This window comes from Chlorocebus sabaeus, chromosome 15 (assembly GCF_047675955.1).
Source record: "Chlorocebus sabaeus isolate Y175 chromosome 15, mChlSab1.0.hap1, whole genome shotgun sequence".
NCBI classification, from domain to species: domain Eukaryota; kingdom Metazoa; phylum Chordata; class Mammalia; order Primates; family Cercopithecidae; genus Chlorocebus; species Chlorocebus sabaeus.
The window spans coordinates 3,583,168-3,604,950 of record NC_132918.1 but is presented as its reverse complement, the minus strand read 5'-3'; the positions used below and the strand labels follow the sequence as shown (position 1 = coordinate 3,604,950).

Sequence of the window (21,783 nt, the reverse complement as noted above, 5' to 3'; positions counted from 1 at the left end):
GAAACCCTGCTTCTACTGAAAATACCAAATTAGCTGGGCGTGATGGTGCATGCCTGTAATCCCAGCTCCTTGGGAGGCTGAGGCAGGAGAATTGCTTGAACCTGGGAGGCAGAGGTTGTGGTGAGCTGAGATTGTGCCATTGCACTCCAGCCTGGGCAACAGGAGTGAAACTCCATTTCAAAAAAAAAAAAAAAGGAAGGAAGGAAGGAAGGAAGGAAAAAAAGAAAACAGCAGTGTTGGCTGAGTGCTGTGGTTCATGCCTGTAATCCCAGCACTTTGGGAGGCCAAGATGGGCGGACCACCTGAGGTTAGGAGTTTGAGACCAGCCTGGCCAACATGGTGAAACCCTGTCTCTACTAAAAATACCAAAAAAAAAAAAAAAAAAAAAAAAAAAAAAATTAGCCAGGCATAGTGGCACGTGCCTGTAATACCAGCTACTTGGAAGGCTGAGGCAGGAGAATCCTTTGAACCCAGGGGGCGGAGATTGCGGTGAGCTGCGACTGTGACATTGCACTCCAGCCTAGGCAACAAGAACAAAACTCCATCTCAAAAAAGAAAAGAAGGCCAGGCGCGGTGGCTCAAGCCTGTAATCCCAGCACTTTGGGAGGCCGAGACGGGCGGATCACGAGGTCAGGAGATCGAGACCATCCTGGCTAACACGGTGAAACCCCGTCTCTACTAAAAATACAAAAAACTAGCCGGGCGAGGTGGCGGGCGCCTGTAGTCCCAGCTACTCCGGAGGCTGAGGCAGGAGAATGGCGTAAACCCGGGAGGCGGAGCTTGCAGTGAGCTGAGATCCGGCCACTGCAGTCCAGCCCGGGATGCAGAGCAAGACTCCGTCTCAAAAAAAAAAAAAAAAAAAAAAAAAAAAAGAAAAGAAAAAAAGAAAATTGAAAATTGCAGTGTCACAGTGAGTAAGCAGGCTAGTGGTAACAGGAACAAGGAGAGGCACAATAAAAGGTGTGGTAATTGGAGTGGGTTTATAATTCTCACCTGAGAAGAAACACGGCATTTCGGCTGGTGGTGCTGCTCCAGGGAAAGTTCTTCTACTCCACCGACTCTCTCTTTTCCTGGTAACATGGCCAGCAAGAAAGTAATTACAGTGTTTGGAGCAACAGGTAAAAAGTCTTTAATTTTTAGGGCCTGCTGACTTTGCTCACTCTCTTGTCTTCCTGTTTGTACTTTCAGAGCCTGCAAGAGTGGGCTGAACGAAGAGCCCTTTGGAAGAAATTTTAAAAAATATCCTATTGCTTTAGTTCTTGATGTGGTAAAGGGGTGGCATGATTTGATTTGTAACTTGATCTCAGCAGGACAACGACACTGACGTTATCTCCCTTTCCTAATCATGGGGCTAACTTGTTGGTGTAAGTTTCGTTTCAACATAAGCTATACTCTGAAGTCTTCTCTCCACTCACTTCCTAAAAAGCAAAAGGTACAAGTGTGAGAGGCCTGTGGGTTTGTAGTGAATATCCAACGCCTGACCAATCTTCCAGGGAGTCTGCAAGCATGCAGTGTGTGGGGAGTTTACCTTCCTGGCTCCCTTACAGTTTGTTCCTCAACAGTCAGAGCCATCTTTGCACAATGTAAATCAAATCAGGTTATTCTCCTTCAATCTATTCTCATTTCAGCCTCCCAAGGATCCATGTGAAACTGTCAGATCACGTCAGGTCTCTGCTCAAAACCCTCTAAAAACTCCCAGCCCCATGGCACTCCCAGTAAAGTGCAAAGTCCTGCTAATGCCCTGCAACAGGGCCTTGGAAATGCCTTGTCAGACCTCTCTTCCTGCCACTCTTCCCTCACTTTGCTTCATTACCGTGGCTTGCTTGCTGTTCCTCCAAAACACCCCCACAATACATAGGCTCTGGCCTTTGTATTGGCTGCTGCTTCAACCTAGAATGATCTCCCTCTGTTATTATCTCATCTTGAATTGTAGTTCCTGTAATCCCCACATGTCATAGGAGTCACCAGGTAGAGATAAATGAATGTTGGGGGTGGTTCCCCATCCTGTTCTCATGATAGTGAAACGGAAGCGTTCCCTGGTCCCCTGCCACAGGATGTGCGACGGGGGTGTGGCTCTCTGTTCTGCCACTACAAGCTCAAACCCTTTAAGGGAGGGGGAGCATGCATATAGGCAGGTGCAGGAACTGGGGCAAGTGCTTTTGGGCTCCCGCCCTATGGCAGCATCTAAGGGTGGGTGTCTATAACTTTCAAAGCCCAAGTGTGCATGTGTTACGGTGCACTATTTTAGCCTTGCCATCCGCAGGTGGTTTAAGGGTTAACCAGCTCAGTGAACCCTCTGCCTTTTTGCAAAAGGAGGGGGCTAGTGTGACAGTTTTCTGTATCCCAGGCTCATCCAGCATCCCAGAAGAATCGGGTCACACATGGACTTGAAGGATGAATGCAGGGGTTTTATTGAGTGGTGAAAGTGGCTCTCAGTGGGATGGATGGGGAGCTAGATAGGGAATGGAGTAGGAGTATAATCTTCCCCTGGAGTTTGGCCGATTCTCTGAACATCCCCACGCAAACTCCTCCTGACATTCCTTCTCTTCTCTCCTCTGCTGCACCATTCTGTCATCTGTTTGTCTCCTCGTCTCCTAGTCTGCTTCTGGAGCCTGGGGTTTGGGGCTTATATGGGTACAGGATAGGGGGCATGGCAGGCCAAAAGGCAACTTTTGGGGTGCAAAAACAGGAATGCTTATTTCTCACTTAGGGCAGCAGGTATCCAGGCTTGAGGGTGGGGCCTTTGCCAGGAACCGCCCTCTTCTACCCAGTATTTCCCTGTCTCCTGTTAGTTCTCACGAGATCTGGTGGTTTTACAAGGGTCTTCCCCCTTCACTGGGGACTCATTCTGTCTGCTGCCACCCTGTGAAGTGGTGTCTCCTGCCATGATTGTAAGTTTCCTGAGACCTCCCTAGCCATGTGAAACTGTGAGTCAATTAAACCTCTTTTCTTTATAAATTACCCAGGGTTGGGTATTTCTTCACAGCAGCGTGAGAAAGGGCTAATACAGTTACCCACTGCTTTCTTCCTCATGTCATTCAGGTCTCTGCTTAGATGTTACCTTTTCCATGAGGACTTTCCAGACCTCTATATTTGAAATTGCAACTCTGCTTCCACCCTGCCCATGTCTGGCTCCCTTCCTTACTTGATTTCTTCTATTTCTGCCTGTCTTTCCACACTAGACTATAAGCTCTATGAGAACAGGAATTTGTCTGGAGGAAGTCAAGGGCTAAAACAGGAAGCAGAGTGAAATAAATGATCAAAAATCAACAGTCAGGTATGATATTAAAAGGAGAAGAAGAGGCGGTGGGGTCAGGGATTACTCTATTAAGCGTTGGGGTGATGGTAAAGATGTTGACTTTTCCTGAAAGAGAAAAGTGATCGAAGGGTTTGGTTTTTTCAGTGTGTTTGTGTTTAGCTACAGGGTCTCACTGTGTTGTCTGGGTTGGAGTATAGTGACTCTCACAGGAGCCATCGTAGTACACAGCCTCAAACTCCTGGGCTCAAGTGATCTTCCCGCCTCAGCCTCCCAAGTAGCTGGGATGGCAGGATTGCAACAGCATGCAGGCATTGAAGGATTTTGACCAGAGGAATGACATGACTTTGGTGTTAAAAGGATCATTTTAGCTTATGCTTTGTGATGGGACTATAGGGGGTAAGAACTGAAGCAGGGAGACCTGTTAGGAGGCGGTTGTCATAAAATAGGCAAGATGATAGTAGCTTAGACCAGGGTGGTAGCAATGAGGTTGTGGAGAGTGGTTAGAGTCTGTGGAGGTTGGAAAAGCAGAGTTGGCAGGATTTGTTGTTGGACCAGACATCAGGGGTAAGAAGGGAAGAGCTGAAAATGACTCTGAAGTTTTATGGCTTGAGTAACTGGAAGAATGAAGTTGAGATTCACTGAAATATGGGAGACAGTGGGGAGGAGGAGAAGGTCAGGAGCTCCTTAAACTTGAATTGGTCTCATTAAACTTGAATTGCCAACTAGGCATCCAGAGACTGGGGAGGCAGTTGGATAAGATTTTTGAGAGTGGCCAGTCACTCTATTAATTCTGTCTCCTAAATCTCTCTCAGATTTTTTCCATTCTCCCTCTTAGAAGCTTTTCCCACACTCATTTGCCTTCTCTCCATGTTCTACCTTTAAACAGAATCATCTTTCAAATCTGATTAATTTTTCAAACCTTGTAGCCAGCTACTACCACCTTTTATCACATTCCCGTTCTCCTTCATTACTGCCCAAGATGTAAGCCCCTCTGGTTTTTAGTCTCAACCCTATATTTCTCCATGCATCCTTTCCCTGACCCCACATCTCAGACTCCCTTGCCTCCAAAACCTTCTCATGGTACCCTTCTGTTCTAACATCAGCATCTTGCTAAATGACCCCTCAGCCTCTTTGAATAGATGGTCACTTGACTTTTCTCTCTCAATCCTCCCTGCTCATCATCACCACATCCAGTTAATCACCAAAATCCTGTTGATATCATCTTGTCAAGGAAAATAGTGAAAGACTTTGAAATGGGAAAAAAAGACGGCTGGGTATCCTTGCCCAAGTTATCAGTTTTGTGAGCCTTTCCTTGTTTTTAAGATATTTATAACTATAAATTGTAGCAAATAGATAATAACGCAACAGATTCTTATCCCTAGAAATGCAAATGAAGGCTGGGGGCAGTGGCTCACGCCTGTGATCCCAGCACTTTGGGAGGCTGAGGTGGGCTGATCATGAGGTCAGGAGTTCTAGACCAGCCTGGCCAATGTGGTAAAACCCCATCTCTCCTGAAAATACAAAAATTAGCAAGGTGTGGTGGCGCATGCCTATGGTCCCAGCTACTCAGGAGGCTGAGGCAGGATAATCGCTTGAACCCAGGAGGTGGCAGTTGCAGTGAGCCGAGACTGTGCCATTGCACTCCAGCCTGGGCAACAGAGCAAGACTCTGTCTCAAAAAAAAAAAAAAAAAAAAAAAAGAAATGCAAATGATTTGTGTCTGGTGGACCACAATTGATCATTGCCTAGAGGATATTGACTGGTTTTGTCCCTAATTGTACATTCATTTTAGGATTTTGGCATTCTTGATTGCCTACATATATGTGTGTTCTTTGAATTTTTCTTATAACATTTTACTGGTTCCCTCGTTAATTAATGAGTTAAATAGAATTTTGACACGTTCATTTTATGTATGTATAAATTATTATTTACTCTTTAAAAATGTATCCTTTAATATTCTGAGTATCTCTTAAATTTGCATTATTCCCTCCACCTGAATAACCCCTTCTAGCACAGGTCATTATCAACCTTTACCTAGATTATTTTAAAGCCCACTAATTGTACCCTTGTCTGTGGTCTCTCTATCCTATTCCATACTCTTTATTAACCAGAGTGCTTTCCCAGCATGTAATTCTGAACATACTGCTTAACTTCATAAAATCGCCTGCTCCCAGAACAAAGTGCAGCCCTCTAGGCCTATTTTGCTTCTCTAGCCTCATGTGTGACATTGGCCTGCAGTTCTCAGTCACATTCATTTCAGTTCTCTGAATTCACTTCCTTCTCTCTTACCTCTGGAATAAAGCACTTGCAATCCGCTTTGCATGCGACACCCTCCACATGCCTCTCCTAATTCTTGCCTGTTCTTTAGGGCTCACCTCTGTTACCACTTCCTTCAGGAAGCCTCCCTCTAGTCTGGGTTAGATGCTCCACTTATGTCCTCCTCTGGAGCCTGTATTCTCTCAGTCCCTTTCCCCCTCCCCTAATAGCACATATTACTGGTATTATAATTGCTTTTTAATGATCTCCCGAGCTCGTCTGTAAGCTCTGTGCAGGCAGGTGCCACATTCACGTTTGAATCCTGAAATCCTTACCTAAGCAGCTATAGGATCTGGGGTAAATCCTTGAACTCTTTAGGCCATAATCCAATCTATTAATAATGTCTTTCATAAATTTTATCATATATCCAACATGTTCAAACCTACTATTGTTTACCACTACATTCCCAGGGCATAGCACAGCATGTCAGAGTTATTCACAAACATGGTCCCAGGACAATAATGGAAACTTTCCTATAAAAATCCTTTTCAAGGACCATGACCCACCCCACCTACTCCAGCACCCCCCAACCCCCTGCCAAAAGCACAAATTATAATCAAATAGATACTTCAGTTTGTTTAGGTTTTTATTTTATAAAGTCAGAGTAAAATATTCAACTCACCTGCTTTTTAATTGTGAATGATTCCATATAATGGCCATCCTAGGAGGGATGAAAAAAGGTTTTGTTTTATTTTCTCTAATTTATAAAGAAAAAAAGGTTTATTTGATTAATGATTCTCGTGGCTGGGAAGTTTAAGATTGTGCATCTGCATCTGATGAGGGCCTCAGGCTGCTTCCAACCATGATAGAAGGTAAAGGGGAGTTGGCGTGTGCAGAGATCACATGGAGAGAGAGAGGAAGCAAGAGGAGAAGGGTAGAGGTGCCAGGCTCATTTTAACAACCAGCTCTCAGGAACTAATAGATGAGAACTCACCCCTGAGGGAGGGCATTAATCTGTTCATGAGGGATCTGTTCCCATGACCCAAACACCTCCAATTAGGCTCCAATATTGGGAATCACATTTCAACATGAGGTTTGCAGGGGACAAATATCCAAACCAGCACCCAGTGTTCTGCAATTTCACAGTGATGTGCATAAAGTGGGAATTCATTTGTCATTGTATTGGGCACTCAGTGACCTCTCAATTTGGAAGCTCAGTTAATATCCTTGGACTCAGAGAAATTACTATTTTCTTAGATAATTTCAATACCTCCATCTGTTTTCTCATTCTGTAATTCCCCTGGCTTGATCTTCTAATTATTTTCCTCCTTCTTGCTTGCTCTCTTTCTCTTATCTCTTCTTCTCCTCTTTTTGGGCTGATATAGCATCTGGAATGCAAAACCTTTTCTAATCTCAGAGGATATTAATTCAGAGTCTTGCTCTGTCACCCAGGCTGGAGCACAGTGGCGAGACCTTGGCTTACTGCAACCTCTGCCTCCCGGGTTCAAATGCTTCTCCTGCCTCAGCCTCCCAAGTAGCTGGGATTGTAGGCACCCACCATCACACCTGGCTAATTTTTGTATTTTTAGTAGAGATGGGGTTTTACTATGTTGGCAAGACTAGTCTCAAACTCTGACATCAAGTGATCAGCCAGTCTCGACCTCCCAAAGTGCTGGGATTACAGGATTAAGCCACTGTGCCCGGCCCCAGAGGATATTAATTCTTTTTAATTTTTTTAATTCAGTTATCTGGACTGTTTCTGTTTCCATCAGTTTGTTTATTTTGGGTTTGCCTTTCATGTTGGATGCTTTCCTCAAACATGTGATGAACTTTGACTGTCTGTTCATATTTACTAGTAGACAATTTACTACGAAATTTACTATGAAACCCTGTGTGCAAAGACAGAGCTCACTGAATAACCCCTGACCCTCCTGTAGGGTTATCAGTGGTGTATTAACTGGGGTCCCACAAGAAACAGGTGCCACACTCCTTCAGAGAAGCTGAGAACAATTTAATAACAGTGGACAAGGAAGACAGCAATAAGGAATAAGTAAGCAACAAGAGGAAGGAGAAAAGGGCAAGAGAGATGACCAGAACTTGGGGACAGTAGCGATGTGAAAGGGGTCATCTCTCTTGCCCTTTGGTCTCTGGCTGATGTCTCTCATTGCCCAGACCCAACCTGAGGGCACGAGAGCGACTCCATGAGGATCAACTGTTGTGTGCACTAAGTAGAATAGAGAAAGTGAATATGGAGCTGGAAGCACAAAAAAGTATCCAGGACAGGTATCCAGCCAATGTGATGGAGGAACCCAAATGTTAGTAACCCAACATAGCACCTGGTCTATATCACAGGATATTCCATAAATATTTGCAGGGTGAATAAATCAGGCAAGTAATGATCATATCATAATCAGCCTCGAATGTGGTAAAAATTTTTTACAAGTTTTTAAATTTCTAAAAAAATATAAACCAGGGCCAGGTACAGTGGCTCATGCCTGTAATCCCAGCACTTTGGGAGGCCGAGGTGGGTGGATCGCCTGAGGTCAGGATTTCGAGACCAGCCTGACCAACATGGTGAAACCCTGCTTCTACTAAAAATACAAAATTAGCTGGGCGCATGCCTGTAATCCCAGCTACTCGGCAGACTGAGGCAGGAAAATCGCTTAAACCCAGGAGGCAGAGGTTGCAGTGAGCTGAGATCGCACCATTGCACTCCAGCCTAGGCAACAAGAACAAAACTCCGTCTCAAAAAAAAAAAAAATATATATATATATATATGTGTGTGTGTGTGTGTGTGTGTGTATATATATAGAGAGAGAGAGAGAGAGAGAGAGCGCGCGCAGGAACTTCTTTTGATGAATTGTCTGAATAACCCCAACGTAAGATCTACAACCAGGTAAAAGTAGAATAATTTCCCTTGTTGAATCTGGAGAACCTGTGGGCATCCCTAATTTTGACACCCTGCTCACTTGCCCTTCTTGTTGCCTCAAGCCTCTCCCACTTCTCTCTTCCCATGTCCTCTGCAAAAATGCCTCCTAAGAGGCCACGAAGAACTTAGTTTGAAAGCCATGGGGATATGTGAAGTGCCATGCAGCACCCCCTGAAGTAGGTACTACAGCAGCTCTATTCTGAATCGTGGGATTTCTGGCCTTCTTTCAGTGAACATTCTTCTTGATCCTTCCTGTGTTTCTTCTTCCCTTGACCCTGCAGGAGCTCAAGGTGGCTCTGTGGCCAGGGCAATTTTGGAGAGCAAAAAATTTGCAGTGAGAGCAGTGACCAGGGATGTAACTCGACCAAATGCCCTGGAGCTCCAGCGCCTTGGAGCTGAGGTGGTAAAAGGTGACCTGAATGATAAAGCATCCGTGGACAGTGCCTTAAAAGGTGCCTATGGGGCCTTCTTGGTGACCAACTTCTGGGACGCTCTCAACAAAGATAAGGAAGTGTTTCAGGTAGAAAGCAAATTGTTTCTTTTTTCCTTTGAGCCCTTTCCTCTTACCCTCCCTAGCAGCTTCTTTCCTTCCTAGAAGGGGACAGGCCTTCAGTCTGGGCAAATAAATGCCTTACATCCCCTTTGGCATTTATAAAAAACATGTACTTTAAGTACTTGTTAAAGGTATCTTTGTAAAATTAATGTTATGTAGCATCTGTCTAGGTCTCAAGACCTTGAATATTCCAGAGTGACCGTTTAATGAAGCTAGTCATTGGATTATCTACTTCTCACCATTTGTTTGTAAATGGCATGGGGGGTGGTAGCAAGGGTACCCCTGAATTTGAAGCTAGTCTGAGAGTGAAATGGAAAGAATAAAGATGTAATTTACACTTCATTTATACTTCAGATAGATAATTTGGGGATGGGAACATAGAAAAAGAAATAAACGAGCAAACAAACCCACAGTGAATTAAATTCAGGGAAAATGAAAATTTGTAGAAAAAGTAAATGTAGGCTGGGCGCAGTGGCTCATGCCTGTAATCCCAGCACTTTTGGAGGCCAAGGCGGATGGATCACCTGAGGTTGGGAGTTTGAGACCAGCCTGAACAACGTGGAGAAACCCTGTCTCTACTAAAAATACAAAATTAGCCGGGCGTGGTGGTACATGCCTGTAATCCCAGCTAATTGGGAGGCTGAGGCAGGAGAATCGCTTGAACCTGGGAGTTGGAGGTTGCAGTGAGCCAAGATTGGACTATTTCTCTCCAGTGTGGGCAACAAGAGTGAAACTCCGTCTCAAAATAAAAAGAAAAAAAAAAAGAAAAAGAAGAAATAAATGTAACCATAGAATATCACATAACTCAGCTTCAGCTGTGTGTAAGCACTAAATATTGATCTAACCAAAAACAATGATTGGGAGAATGAAAAAAGGGAATTGTGTATATGTGTGGTGGTGGTGGTGCTGGTGGACAACGTGAGTGAGTAAGAGAGGAGACAGAGCGAGTGAGTGAGAGAAAATAATTAAATCCTCATCTTTCATAGTAGGAATTTAGTAGATGATATTTCAAATTGGAAAAATCGAGAATTAGTGGTATAAACATTTACAAAAATAAACAGCTAAATGAAATTGAAGTGTTACTTCTGGAGAACAGTAATCAGCATGGGGCACAGGGAACTTATTTTATTTTATTTGTTTTATTTTATTTTTTTAGAGACAGGGTCTCACTATGTTACCCATGCTGGTCCTGAACTCCTGGGCTCAAGTAATCCTCCCATCTCAGCCTCTTGGGAATTTCTTTTTCACTATAAGATCCGCTCCCTCCCAACCCATGACAGTACTATTTGAAATTTTAAACTATGTATATGTATACATTTGAGGAAAAATGAAGATTACATTTAAAAAAATATAATGGATGGTATTAGCCACTTGAAGAAATGGTACAATTCAAAAAATCGAGAGCAGGATCAAACTGTTCCAGGAATGTCTCTTGAATTAATGATACCATTCACAGCCTGTGTTTTAGTGATAAACTCTGGAAGGGCTTATTTTAGAAGACTTGAATTCTACTTCTGATATTCACTTACTAGGAAACGTAGGGGTACAAGTCACCTCTCTGCTTCTCTTCCTGCCTCTGCTAACCCAGATTAATTATGTCTTCTCTGCCTGCTGCATGAGATTTTGTAAGGAAAATTAAGAAAGAAAACGCAAAAAGGAAGGAAAAACAGAAGAGAGAGATGAAAGTGCTTTGGAAAATTTGGACCTAAAAACACACAAAAAAGAGAATATATATACTTATGTGTTTGTGTGTGTGTATATACGCCTCCATTATGCCCTCAATATCCAAATGGTGTGTAGATATAGTCCATTACTAGACACAATTATAGAAAATAAATAAACGCGATTGCAGTTGATCACAAAGACACTGAACCCAGAGAAAAAGGCCATCTCTTCCTGGCCAGTTGCCACCAGGTTGCTTCTTAGCTTCAGACAGGTATCTGGGGTTCCTTTCTCCTCTGCCCCCTCCCTAATTTCTTATTCTACTACTCCCCCACCTCCGGTGTTCTGCTGACAGCCCCCATGGGAGCAGGCTGAGGAGTTGGGGGTTTTGGAGTGGAGCCTCTGCTCAGCAATGCTGGTGTGGTGGCCTCTCATAAGGTAAATTGAATATATCTTGAGGCTAATAGAGCTTCCTCTCCATAGGGATGATGGTAATAAGAAAAGGAGCGGGTGGGCCTGGTGCCGTGGCTCAGGCCTGTAATCCCAATAGTTTTGGAGTCCGAGGTAGGCAGATGACTTGAGATCAGGGGTTCGAGACCAGCCTGGCCGTATGGTGAAACCCCATCTCTATTAAAAAATACAAAAAACTAGCTGGGCGTGGTGGTGCCCACTTGTAATCCCAGCTACTCGGGAGGCTGAGCCAGGAGAATCACTTGAATCCAGGGGGCGGAAGTTGCAGTGAGTGGAAATCATGAGACTCTGTCTAAAAAAAAAAAGCAGGGGGGAGGGAGGGAGAGGGTAGTGGAGGAGATTCTGCTCTGAATATCTGTCCGAATGCAAATACAAATACAGCGGCCTATATGAGGATTTACTTTTGACCCTCAGGGGAAGCTGGTGGCAGACACTGCCAAGCATCTGGGTCTGAAGCACGTGGTTTACAGCGGCCTGGAGAACGTCAAGCGGCTGACGGATGGCAAGCTGCAGGTGCCGCACTTTGACAGCAAGGGCGAGGTGGAGGAGTACTTTTGGTCCATTGGCATCCCCATGACCAGTGTCCGCGTGGCGGCCTACTTTGAAAACTTTCTCACGGCGTGGCGGCCTGTGAAAGCCTCTGATGGAGATTACTACACCTTGGGTAAAACGAAGTGAAAGCTCACCAGGCACCTGGTTGCCCTCCTCTCCACTCACCTGCCTCCCTCTCTCCCTTCTTGACCCTCTGCAGTGGACGCCTACCATTTGAGTGCCTTCTATGTGTTTAGCTCTGTGTGAAGTGCTGAGAGGGATGCCAAATTGTCCTAGGCTTCTCTAGGGCACTACACTAAATTGCTCTTCTAGGGCAGAGAACTAGATCTGGGATCAGAAGCTCAAAGGGTTACATTTCCAATCTTAACATACTGAGCCTCCTTATTGTAAGTACTGGAGTTAGCTATGTGACCTCCAACCTCAGTTTCCTCAGGTTATTTTTATTTTTATTTTTTGAAATGGAGTCTTGCTCTGTCGCCCAGGCTGAGTGCAGCAGCATGATCCTGGCTCACTGCAACCTCCACAGCCTGGGTTCAAGCGATTCTTGTGCCTCAGCCTCCTGAGTGGCTGGGATTACACGCACCCGCCACCACACCTGGCTAATTTTTGCATTTTTAAATAGATACAGGGTTTCACCATGTTGACCAGGCTAGTCTCAAACTCCGGAACTCAAGGGATCCGGCCAACTCAGCCTCTCAAAATAATGGGATTGCAGGTGTGAGCCACCATGGCTGGCAGTTTCCTCAGGTTTAATGGGAAAATTGGACAAGATGACTTTTTTTTTTTTTTTTTTTTTTGAGTCTGGGTCTCTGCTGCCCAGGCTGGAATGCAGTGGGTCTTTCGTCCATACTGGGTTTCATTGCTCACTGTGCAGCCTCGAACTTTTGGGCTCAAGCATCCTCCTACCTCAGCCTCCTGAGTAGCTAGGACTACAGGGGTATACCATCACATCTGGCCAATTCTTATTTTATTTTATTTTTGTAGAAATGGGATCTCTCTTTGTTGCCCAGGCTGGTCTTGAACTCCTGGGCTCGAGTGATCCTCCCGCCTCTGCCTCCCAAAGTGCTGTGATTACAGGTGTGCGCTACCATGCCCAGCCTCAGGATGACTTCTAAGAGGCCTTCTAGCTCATCCATCTGACCTTCTGTGGCAACAATGGAGGAAAAGTGTTCTTCTGATCTGGGTCCCATGGTCAGAATTAGAGCTTAGAGGGACTGTGACCTGCCCGGGAGACAGGTTCCCAGGCCCTACCTGCACAGAGTCCAATTCCATAGGTCTGGGTTGACACCTGGGAGTTTTAACAAGGACTCCAGGTAATTCCAATGCTGCTGGTCCACTGGCTGGCATTCCTCTTCCCTTTGGGGACACTTTCTGTGGCCATGGTCAGAGTTGGCCTTTGTGCAGTAGATGGAATGTGGAAATACCAATAACAACAATTCAGGCTTTCTTCCTTGATTCAGAATTAACACTCATCAGAAGCCGGGAGGGGTGGCCTGTGGTCCCAGCTACTCAGGAGGCTTAGGTGACAGGATTGTTTGAAATAGAATGAGGGACGGGAGAGTAGTAGAAGGTGAGGTCAGAACTAACAGAGGGTCTGGTTGTGTAAGCTTCGTAAACAACTAGCTTTTCCTCTGAGAGACGCAGAGAGCTATCAGAAGGTTCTGAGCAGACAGGGCCAGGTGCGGTGGCTCACGCCTGTAATCCTAGCACTTTGGGAGGCCGTGGCAGGCAGATCACTTGAAGCCAGGAGTTTGAGACTGGCCTGGCTAAGATGAGGAAACCCCGTCTCTACTAAAAGTACAAAATTCAGCTGGGTATGGTGGTAGGTGCTTGTAATCCCAGCTACTGGGGAGGCTGAGGCAGGAGAATTACTTGAACCTGGGAGGCAGAGGTTGCAGGAGCTGGGATTGCACTACTGCACTCCAGCCTGGGTGACACAGCAAGACTCCATCTCAAAAAAAAAAAAGAAGGTTCTGAGCAGATGTAACATTCACCTGAGCTGAGTTTTTTACAGGGTCACTCTGATTTTTATGTTGAAAAGAGACTATGAAAGGGCAAGAGTTTGGCCGGGCGCGGTGGCTTACACCTGTAATCCCAGCTCTTTGGGGGACTGAGGCTGGTGGATCATGAGGTCAGGAGTTTGAGACCAGCCTTGTCAAGAAAGTGAAACCCCGTCTCTGCTAAAAATACAAAAATTCGCTGAGCATGCGTGCCTGTAATCCCAGCTACTCGGGAGGCTCAGGCAGGAGAATTGCTTGAACCCAGGAGGCAGAGCTGAGATCGCGCCACTGCACACTCTAGCCTGGGTGACGGAGCAAGACTCTGTCTCAAAAAAAAATTTTTTTTTCATATTTTTAGTAGAGACGTGGTTTCACCGTATTAGCAAGGATGCTCTCGATCTCCTGATCTCGTGATCTGCCCGCCTCGGTCTCCCGAAGTGCTGGGATTAAAGGCATGAGCCACTTCACCTTGGCTGTTATAGCATTTCTGACAGGCTGCCTGGACAACATGGTGAAACACTGTCTGTACTGAAAATACACAAATCAGCCTGGTATGGTAGTGGGTGCCTGTAATTCCAGCACTTTGGGAGGCCAAGGCGGGCGGATCATGAGGTCAGGAGATCGAGACCATCCTGGCTAACACGATGAAACCTTGTCTCTACTAAAAACACAGAAAATTAGCTGGGTTTGGTGGCAGGCGCCTGTCGTCCCAGCTACTCAGGAGTCTGAGGCAGGAGAATGGCATGAACCCGGGAGGCAGAGCTTGCAGTGAGCAGAGATCGCGCCACTACACTCCAGCCTGGACGAAAGTACAAGACTCCGTCTCAACAAAAACAAAAACAAAAACAAAAACAAAAACAAAAAAACAAAAAAACAAACAAAAAAAAGAAAGGGCAAGAGTGGAAACAAGGAGACAAATTTTGCAATAACTCAAGTCACGAATGATGGTGGCTTGGACCAGGGTGGTAGCATTGAAGATGATAAGTGGCCAGATTTTGTACATATCGTGCATATGATTTCCAAAGGAAAAAAAAAAACAGGATATGGGATGGGAGAGAAGTGTCAAGGCTGACTGCAAGATTTGTGACCTGAGCAATCAGAATGATAGAGTTGCCATTAGCTGAGGTGGGAGGCTGTGGGGAAGTTGTTGGGGAGTGTAGTTCAGTTTGGGGTCTGTGGAGTTTAAGATGTGTCCATGGAACAGTCAAGTAAGGATTTGAGTACATAGTGGGACACATGAGTCTGGAATTCAGCAGAAGTTTTGGCTGGAGATATGTTTAATCATACTTTACATACAGCAGATATTTAGTAAATGGTTGCTCTTGTTAATCAATATCCAGACACTGTAGTATTCTCTCTCTCTCTTTTTTTTTTTTGAGATGAAGTCTTGCTCTATTACCCAGGCTGGAGTGCAGTGGCACGATCTTGGCTCACAGCAACCTCTGCCTTCTGGGTTCAAGTAATTCTCCTGCCTCAGCCTCCGGAGTAGCTGGGATTACAAGCACGCACCATCACATCTGGCTAATTTTTGTATTTTTAGTAGAGACAGGGTTTCGCCATGTTGGCCAGGCTGGTCTCGAACTCCTGACCTTAGGTGATGTGCCCGCCTCAGCCTCCCAAAGTGCTGGGATTACGGGTGTGAGACACTGCACTCGACCTGTAATTTCTCAAACAAAACCTTGTAACTGTGTATAGATTGTGGCCACTGGGTTTTACATTGCCTTTCCACACCTTTTGTTTACGTGATTGATTAGTTTGGGTTGGTGGGACCTACCAAGGATGTGATATAATTAACTATTTATCTTTTTCTTTTTTTTTAAATTAGCTGTACCAATGGGAGATGTACCAATGGATGGTATCTCTGTTGCTGATATTGGAGCAGCGGTCTCTAACATTTTTAATTCTCCAGAGGAATTTTTAGGCAAGGCCGTGGGGCTCAGTGCAGAAGCACTAACAGTACAGCAATATGCTGATGTTTTGTCCAAGGTTTTGGGGAAAAAAGTCCGAGATGCAAAGGTGAGTTCTTAGGGGACATCCATGTGATCACAAGAAGCTACCTTGGTTAACATTCCACTGACTTACAAATTTTGGTAGACTGTGGATTTAGGCAGGATTGAACTTAAACTTTCAGAAGAAATTGAGAAGGACTGTGGTTGCATAAATCTAACCTCATTGATTGGAGCAGTAGAATCTCTCCCATACGGCTTTATTTCTTTGGCTTCGAGTTAATTGACTTGTAAAAGTAAAATTACTTTTGAGTGGAAAGAACTTAGAATGTGAAGATTGAGATACAGCCTTTTCACACACACAATCCCAACTCCTCTCATAAGCCCTTGTTGCTGACCACTTTGGTCGGCCAGAACTAGCTGATGTGGAACAAGGCACTTAGCTTCATTGAGCCTCAGCTTCCTCAGTCGCAAAGTGGGGAATGATAGTATCTACTTCGGGTGTTTCTGTGAAAATTACAGAGAATATATTTAAAGGGCTTATCATAGTGTTTGGCACATAGCAGTGATGTATTGAGTCTCTGTGATGAACCCAGTGCTACTTTAAGGAATTTGCAGCAAGGCTGGAGTAAAAATGTTGATGCCCATCAAGTCACCATGATCATTATAAGATGTAACTCTATAGGTGCTTAATTGTGTTGTTCAGACTATCAGTGCTATAGGTGACCAGAAAACAGTGGAAGAAGGTTTCATGGAAGATGTGGGCTTGAGTTGGTCCTTGAGGGAACACGACTGTGTATAGATAGAGGGGGCACCAAGAAGGCTGACCTGGCTGATTCTAGAATAAACACAACAAAAAAGAGGCAGTATGGGAAGGAGGCAGATTCTGGCTCTGCTCCTATCCTTGGTAATTTACTTAACCCCTCTCCATCTCAGTTTCTTCATATGTTCCAAAAAAAGTTGTTATACCTCCTTCATGGGATCATTGTGAGGATGAAATGAGATCTGTACAGCAGGTGCTTGGCACTGGGTCTGGCACTTAGTAAGCCCTCAACAACTGATCATGCTATAAATCATGCAGGAATGGCCTCCTTGTGTGGGTGGCTGCCTTCTTGGGCTTGGGGGTAAGTTATTTTCTCCAAGGAATTGTGCCTGGCGAGGACAGACTTTTTACAGAAGAGTGAGAATTGGTGATATTGAGCATTACCAGCCATTTCCCCCAAGCAGGTATTGATAAGAGGAAAGGGAAAGAAAACAGGCTGTTTTCAGGGTACAATGATAGAGTTGAGTAGTTCCAATAGAGACCATATGGCCCACAAAGCCTACAATATTTATGTCTAGGCCTTTAAAGAAAAGTTTGTTTCCTAGCACTTTGGGAGGCCAAGGAGGGTGGATCACAAGGTCAGGAATTTGAGACTAGCCTGGCCAACATGGTGAAACCCCGTCTCTACTAAAAATACAAAAATTAGCTGGGCATGGTGGTGGGCACCTGTAATCCCAGCTACTGGGGAGGCTGAGGCAGGAAAATTGTTTGAACCCAGGAGGTGGAGGTTGCAGTGAGCCAAGATTGCGCCATCGCACTCCAGCCTGGGCGACAGGGCGAGACTCCGTATCAAAAACAAAACAAAAATTAAAAATAAAAAAAGGTTTGTTGACATATGTTCTAGAACATTTCCTAGAATTAGGGATAGAAGTTTGGATCAGCAGTTCTTGTGCTTCTAGAGGGGGTATCTAGATTCCCAATTCAGCCCCGGGTACTGAAGTTGTGAGGAGGCAAAGGATTTAAAAAATTTTTTTTTCTGGAAAACCAGTGTAGGAGTCAATCCAGCCACAAAACCACATCTGGTTATCTCATTGAAGCCACACACACATTTCTTGGAGAGATTAAGTTACTCCTATACCCAAGAAGGCAGCCACCCACTCAAAGATGGGCTCACAAGAGGATCTGCAAGGTTCCTTGTACCTGGGTGCACACTTACTTCTCAGTGACCCTTCTCCCAGGCCATTTGCATTTGGGTCATATATTCGTTTTGTCTTGTGGGTTGGAACCCTGTAAGGAAGGAGAGAGAGTGAGAGTGTAGGGGATGAGTGTGTGTATTGATTCTCAGAGGATGCAGTAGACCTTGTTCTGAATTGCTCAGAACCTTCCAAGCATCTGTTAGTCACATACTTGGTCCCTGACTCTTCTTGGCATACAAATTGCTTTATAATGCAGCTGAAGCTCCTCTGGCACCACAAGCTGTAGGGGATCAGAGGATGGAACTTCTATAGAATGGTCTGACAATTCCGGGGAAGGGTACATCTCGCCACAAGGTGGCGCTCCAGCCCTCACGGTCTGACTTCCTCCCAACTCCTCAACGGGGTGTGAAATGTCTGATTGAAACTGTCTAACCCCCAAAGGAAGATGGTTTTCTCAGAAAGTGAGACACAACAGAACAGGCCTCTTTCCTTCAAAAATCTGCAGTAAAAGAATTCCTTATTTTACTGAAGTATATTTGATATCAAAGTTATGGACAAAAGAGCGACTCAAGGAGACAGACATGGAAGAATCTTCCATGCTTCTCACACAGACTTCTATTTCCAAACTCACTTCAAATTGTCAATGTTTTTCTCATTTCAAAAATAGCAAATACTTATTGAAGAAAACTCAGACAATTATGAAAAAGAAAATACAAATCACACATAGTTCAATCTCTTAGAGATAGCTACTGTTAAGATTTGACAGATTTTCTTGTCTTTTTCCAGTATGTATAAGTATGTATATATAGGTATTATATATACATACGTATATTATATTTATTATACGTATTATATACATATGTATATTATAGCGTATACTTACATATTTATTGTATTAAATATATACATATGTATATGTATAAGTATGTGTATATATGTATATATTTAATACAATTATTGTATGTATATTTTATACATACAGTACACATAATGTATACACAATAATGTATTAAATACAATAATTGTATTTAAATTGTATTTAAATAAATACTAGCATCTATTAGTCATATACTTGGTCCCTGACCCTTCTTGGTATACAAATTGTTTTATAATGCAGCTGAAGCTTCTCTGGTACCACAAGCTGTAGGGCATCAGAGGCTGGAACTTATATAGAATGGTCTGACAATTCCGGGGAAAGGTGCATCTGGCCACAAGATGGCCATATTATTGTATTCAATATATACATATATACACATACTTATATATACATATACATATGTATATATTGAATACAATTAAAATAACACTAAATGTACCATTTTGTTTCTGGCCAGTTAATGATAATTTTTCTATTTTGTTAAACTTCTCCAAAAACATTAAACTGCATTATGCTCTGGGAGTAGATGTACCACAATTAATTCTACCATTTCTCTATTGTTAGCCATGTAGGTTGTTCTTAATTTTCTCATTATTATGAATGCATGTGACAATCATCACTTTACCTAAGTTGTTTGTGTCTGTAACTTTTTTAAAGGCCAAGTAAAATTGCAAAGTCAGAGTTTATCTCTGAGGGCAAAAGACAGATTATACTGGATCCAATATAAATGATTTTAGCTAATTCAGTAGGGGGGATTATGGATCTAGTTAGTATTAGAAAGGATTCAAGGAGTGGATTTTATGGAAGGTGACAGAAGGCAGCTCAGTTGGTGTGGGATGGGCTCCATTTCTGCTTGGGCCTGGCCTTGGCAAAGACTGGGGCAATTGGAGGTAAAATACAGACCTCTAACCAAGAAAGGGAGCAAGTATGGATGGGCCATCAGCCAGGTGAGAAGGAGAGCCTGGTGCCAGAGAGGGGGGATCTTGATGCCGCATGGAGGTCCAGGTGGGTGGACGGTTTCAGAGGGCTGGTAGGGCAATATGAAGAGGAAGTGTAGGCAAAAGCACTGTGAGGTGCTATTCACATGAAGGCTGGTACAGATCTATAGTACCTTATTGAAAAGGCTTGGGGCCAGAAACAATTCAGCTTTAGGAATCTTTCAGCTTTTAGATAGGTTATTGTCTACATGTATTATATAACATCACCAGCAGGGGCTGGAACAGGAACCTGTAATCAAACACATCTGTATCTCTGCAGGCAAATATTTGAATGTTGCCACTAAATGGTATAATTAAATAGCTTCACATTGTTAGATCAGGTTTGCCACTAAATTAGTTCAAAAAGGTCAGTTTGCTGCCAAATGGCTTATGGGGACAAAAAAAAAAAAAAAAAAAAAAAAGCTTTAGAGTCTCTTGGATTTTGGAATTAGGCTGAAGAATTGTGGACCTGGCTAGGTGCAGTGGCTCACACCTGTAATCCCAGCACTTTGGGAGGCAGAGGCAGGTGGATCACCTGAGGTCAGGAGTTTGAGACCAGGCTGGCCAACATGGCAAAACCCCCATCTGTACTAAAAATACATAAAATTAGTCAGGTGCAGTGGTGGGTGCCTATAATCCCAGCTACTCAGGAGGTTGAGGCAGGAGAATTACTTGAACTCGGAGGGCAGAGGTTGCAGTGAGCCGAGATTGCACCACTGCACTCTAGCCTGGGTGACAGAGTGAGTCTCCGTCTTAAAAAAAAAAAAAAAAGAATTATGGAACTGTATCATCATTAAAGTGAATAATGGCATTTCAAACTATTTTAAGTATGGGCTATAACATTTTCTGTCTTTTTATTTGTTCTTAAAAAGATTACCCCAGAAGTTTTCGAGAAGCTGGGATTCCCTGCAGCGAAGGAAATAGCTGATATGTGTCGTTTCTATCAAATGAAGCCGGACCGAGATGTCAAGCTCACCCACCGACTAAATCCCAAAGTCAAAAGCTTCAGCCAGTTTATCTCAGAGAACCAGGGAGCCTTCAAGGGCATGTAGAAAATCAGCTGTTCAGATAGGCCTCTGAACCACACAGCCTCTTTCCTCTCTGATCCTTTTCCTCTTTACAGCACAACATTCATGTTGACGTAACATGCTGGAATGCAATTTTTCGCAACACTGAAGGATTTCCTGCAGTCCCCTCTTCAGTAGGAAGCACTGTGTTGGTGATAGGACACAGTAATCTGATTCACATTTAACTTGCTAGTTAGTAATAAGGGTGGTACACCTGTTTGGTAAAATGAGCAGCCTCGGAACTTGGAGCTTCTCCCCTAACACTAATGGGAGGGCAGATTATACTGGGATTTCTCCTGGGTGAGTGATTTCAAGCCCTAGCGCTGAAATTCCCCTAGGCAGCTCCAGTTTTCTCAACTGCATTACAAAATTCCCAGTGAACTTTTAAGTAGTTTTAATTTTAAGAAATGAACATCTTTGCAGAGAATTTTCTGGGGAGCATGGTGTTCAATGAACAAGCACAAGCTCTGGAAATGCTAAAATTCAGTTTTGCTTCAAGATTGGAAGTTTATTTTCTGATTCATTCATGAAGTCATCTATTGAGCCACTATTCAGTTATTTGTCTGTTAATTCCTTGATCCTTCATTTATCCATTCTGCAAACTTTTCTTGAGCACTAGCATGGGTGGCGCATTTGTGGACTTCGCTTCATTCCTATGTGTTTTCTTCTCAGAGCAATCCACTCTCAGAAAGGCTCCTTTCCAGTTTGTGGTTGGGTTGGAGTCAGGTCAGGGCCAGAGGGCCCATCTCCCCATTTAGATCTAGGCAAAATCCAGGGGATCTGCAGTGGGGAGTGGGGACAGGAAGCTGGAGGGAAGGCCTGTGAAGGGTAGGGATGTGGAAAGAGGAGGTGACAGAAGGACCCCATAGGACCTTCCTATATCTCTGGCTTAGCATTTTTTACATCATATTGTAATCGTCTTATTTGCTAGTTTTCTTTCTTTCTGTGAGTGACTTACGCTCATCTTATCCCAGTGCCTGGGACATAATAAGTGATCAATAAATGTTGATTGACTAAATGAGTAAATAATCAATTCTATTATTACAAGAAAAGAGTGGCCAGGCACAGTGGCTGATACGTATAATCCCAGGACTTTGGAGAGGCTGAGGTGGATGGATTGTCTGAGTCCAGGAGTTTAAGACTAGCCTGGGCAACATGGTGAGACCCTGTCTCTGGAAAAAAAAAAATTAGCCAGGCCATGGTGGTGTGCTCCTTTGGTCCCAGCTACTCGGAGGCTGAGGTTGCAGGATCACCTGAGCCTGGAGGTTGAGGCTGC

At 44.0% G+C, this 21,783-nt stretch overlaps 1 protein-coding gene across 1 annotated transcript; it reads left to right on the top strand.

Moving 5' to 3' along the window:
* Window positions 1–911: 911 nt before the first annotated feature.
* LOC103221102 (nmrA-like family domain-containing protein 1) lies at window positions 912–21,533 on the top strand. Its single transcript, XM_007971837.3, has 5 exons — window positions 912–1,118; window positions 8,725–8,963; window positions 11,544–11,793; window positions 15,507–15,697; window positions 20,313–21,533. The coding sequence occupies exons 1-5, from the start codon at window positions 1,079–1,081 to the stop codon at window positions 20,490–20,492; spliced, it is 900 nt and encodes a 299-aa protein (XP_007970028.1). The 5' UTR covers window positions 912–1,078; the 3' UTR covers window positions 20,493–21,533.
* The last annotated feature ends 250 nt before the right edge of the window (window positions 21,534–21,783 follow it).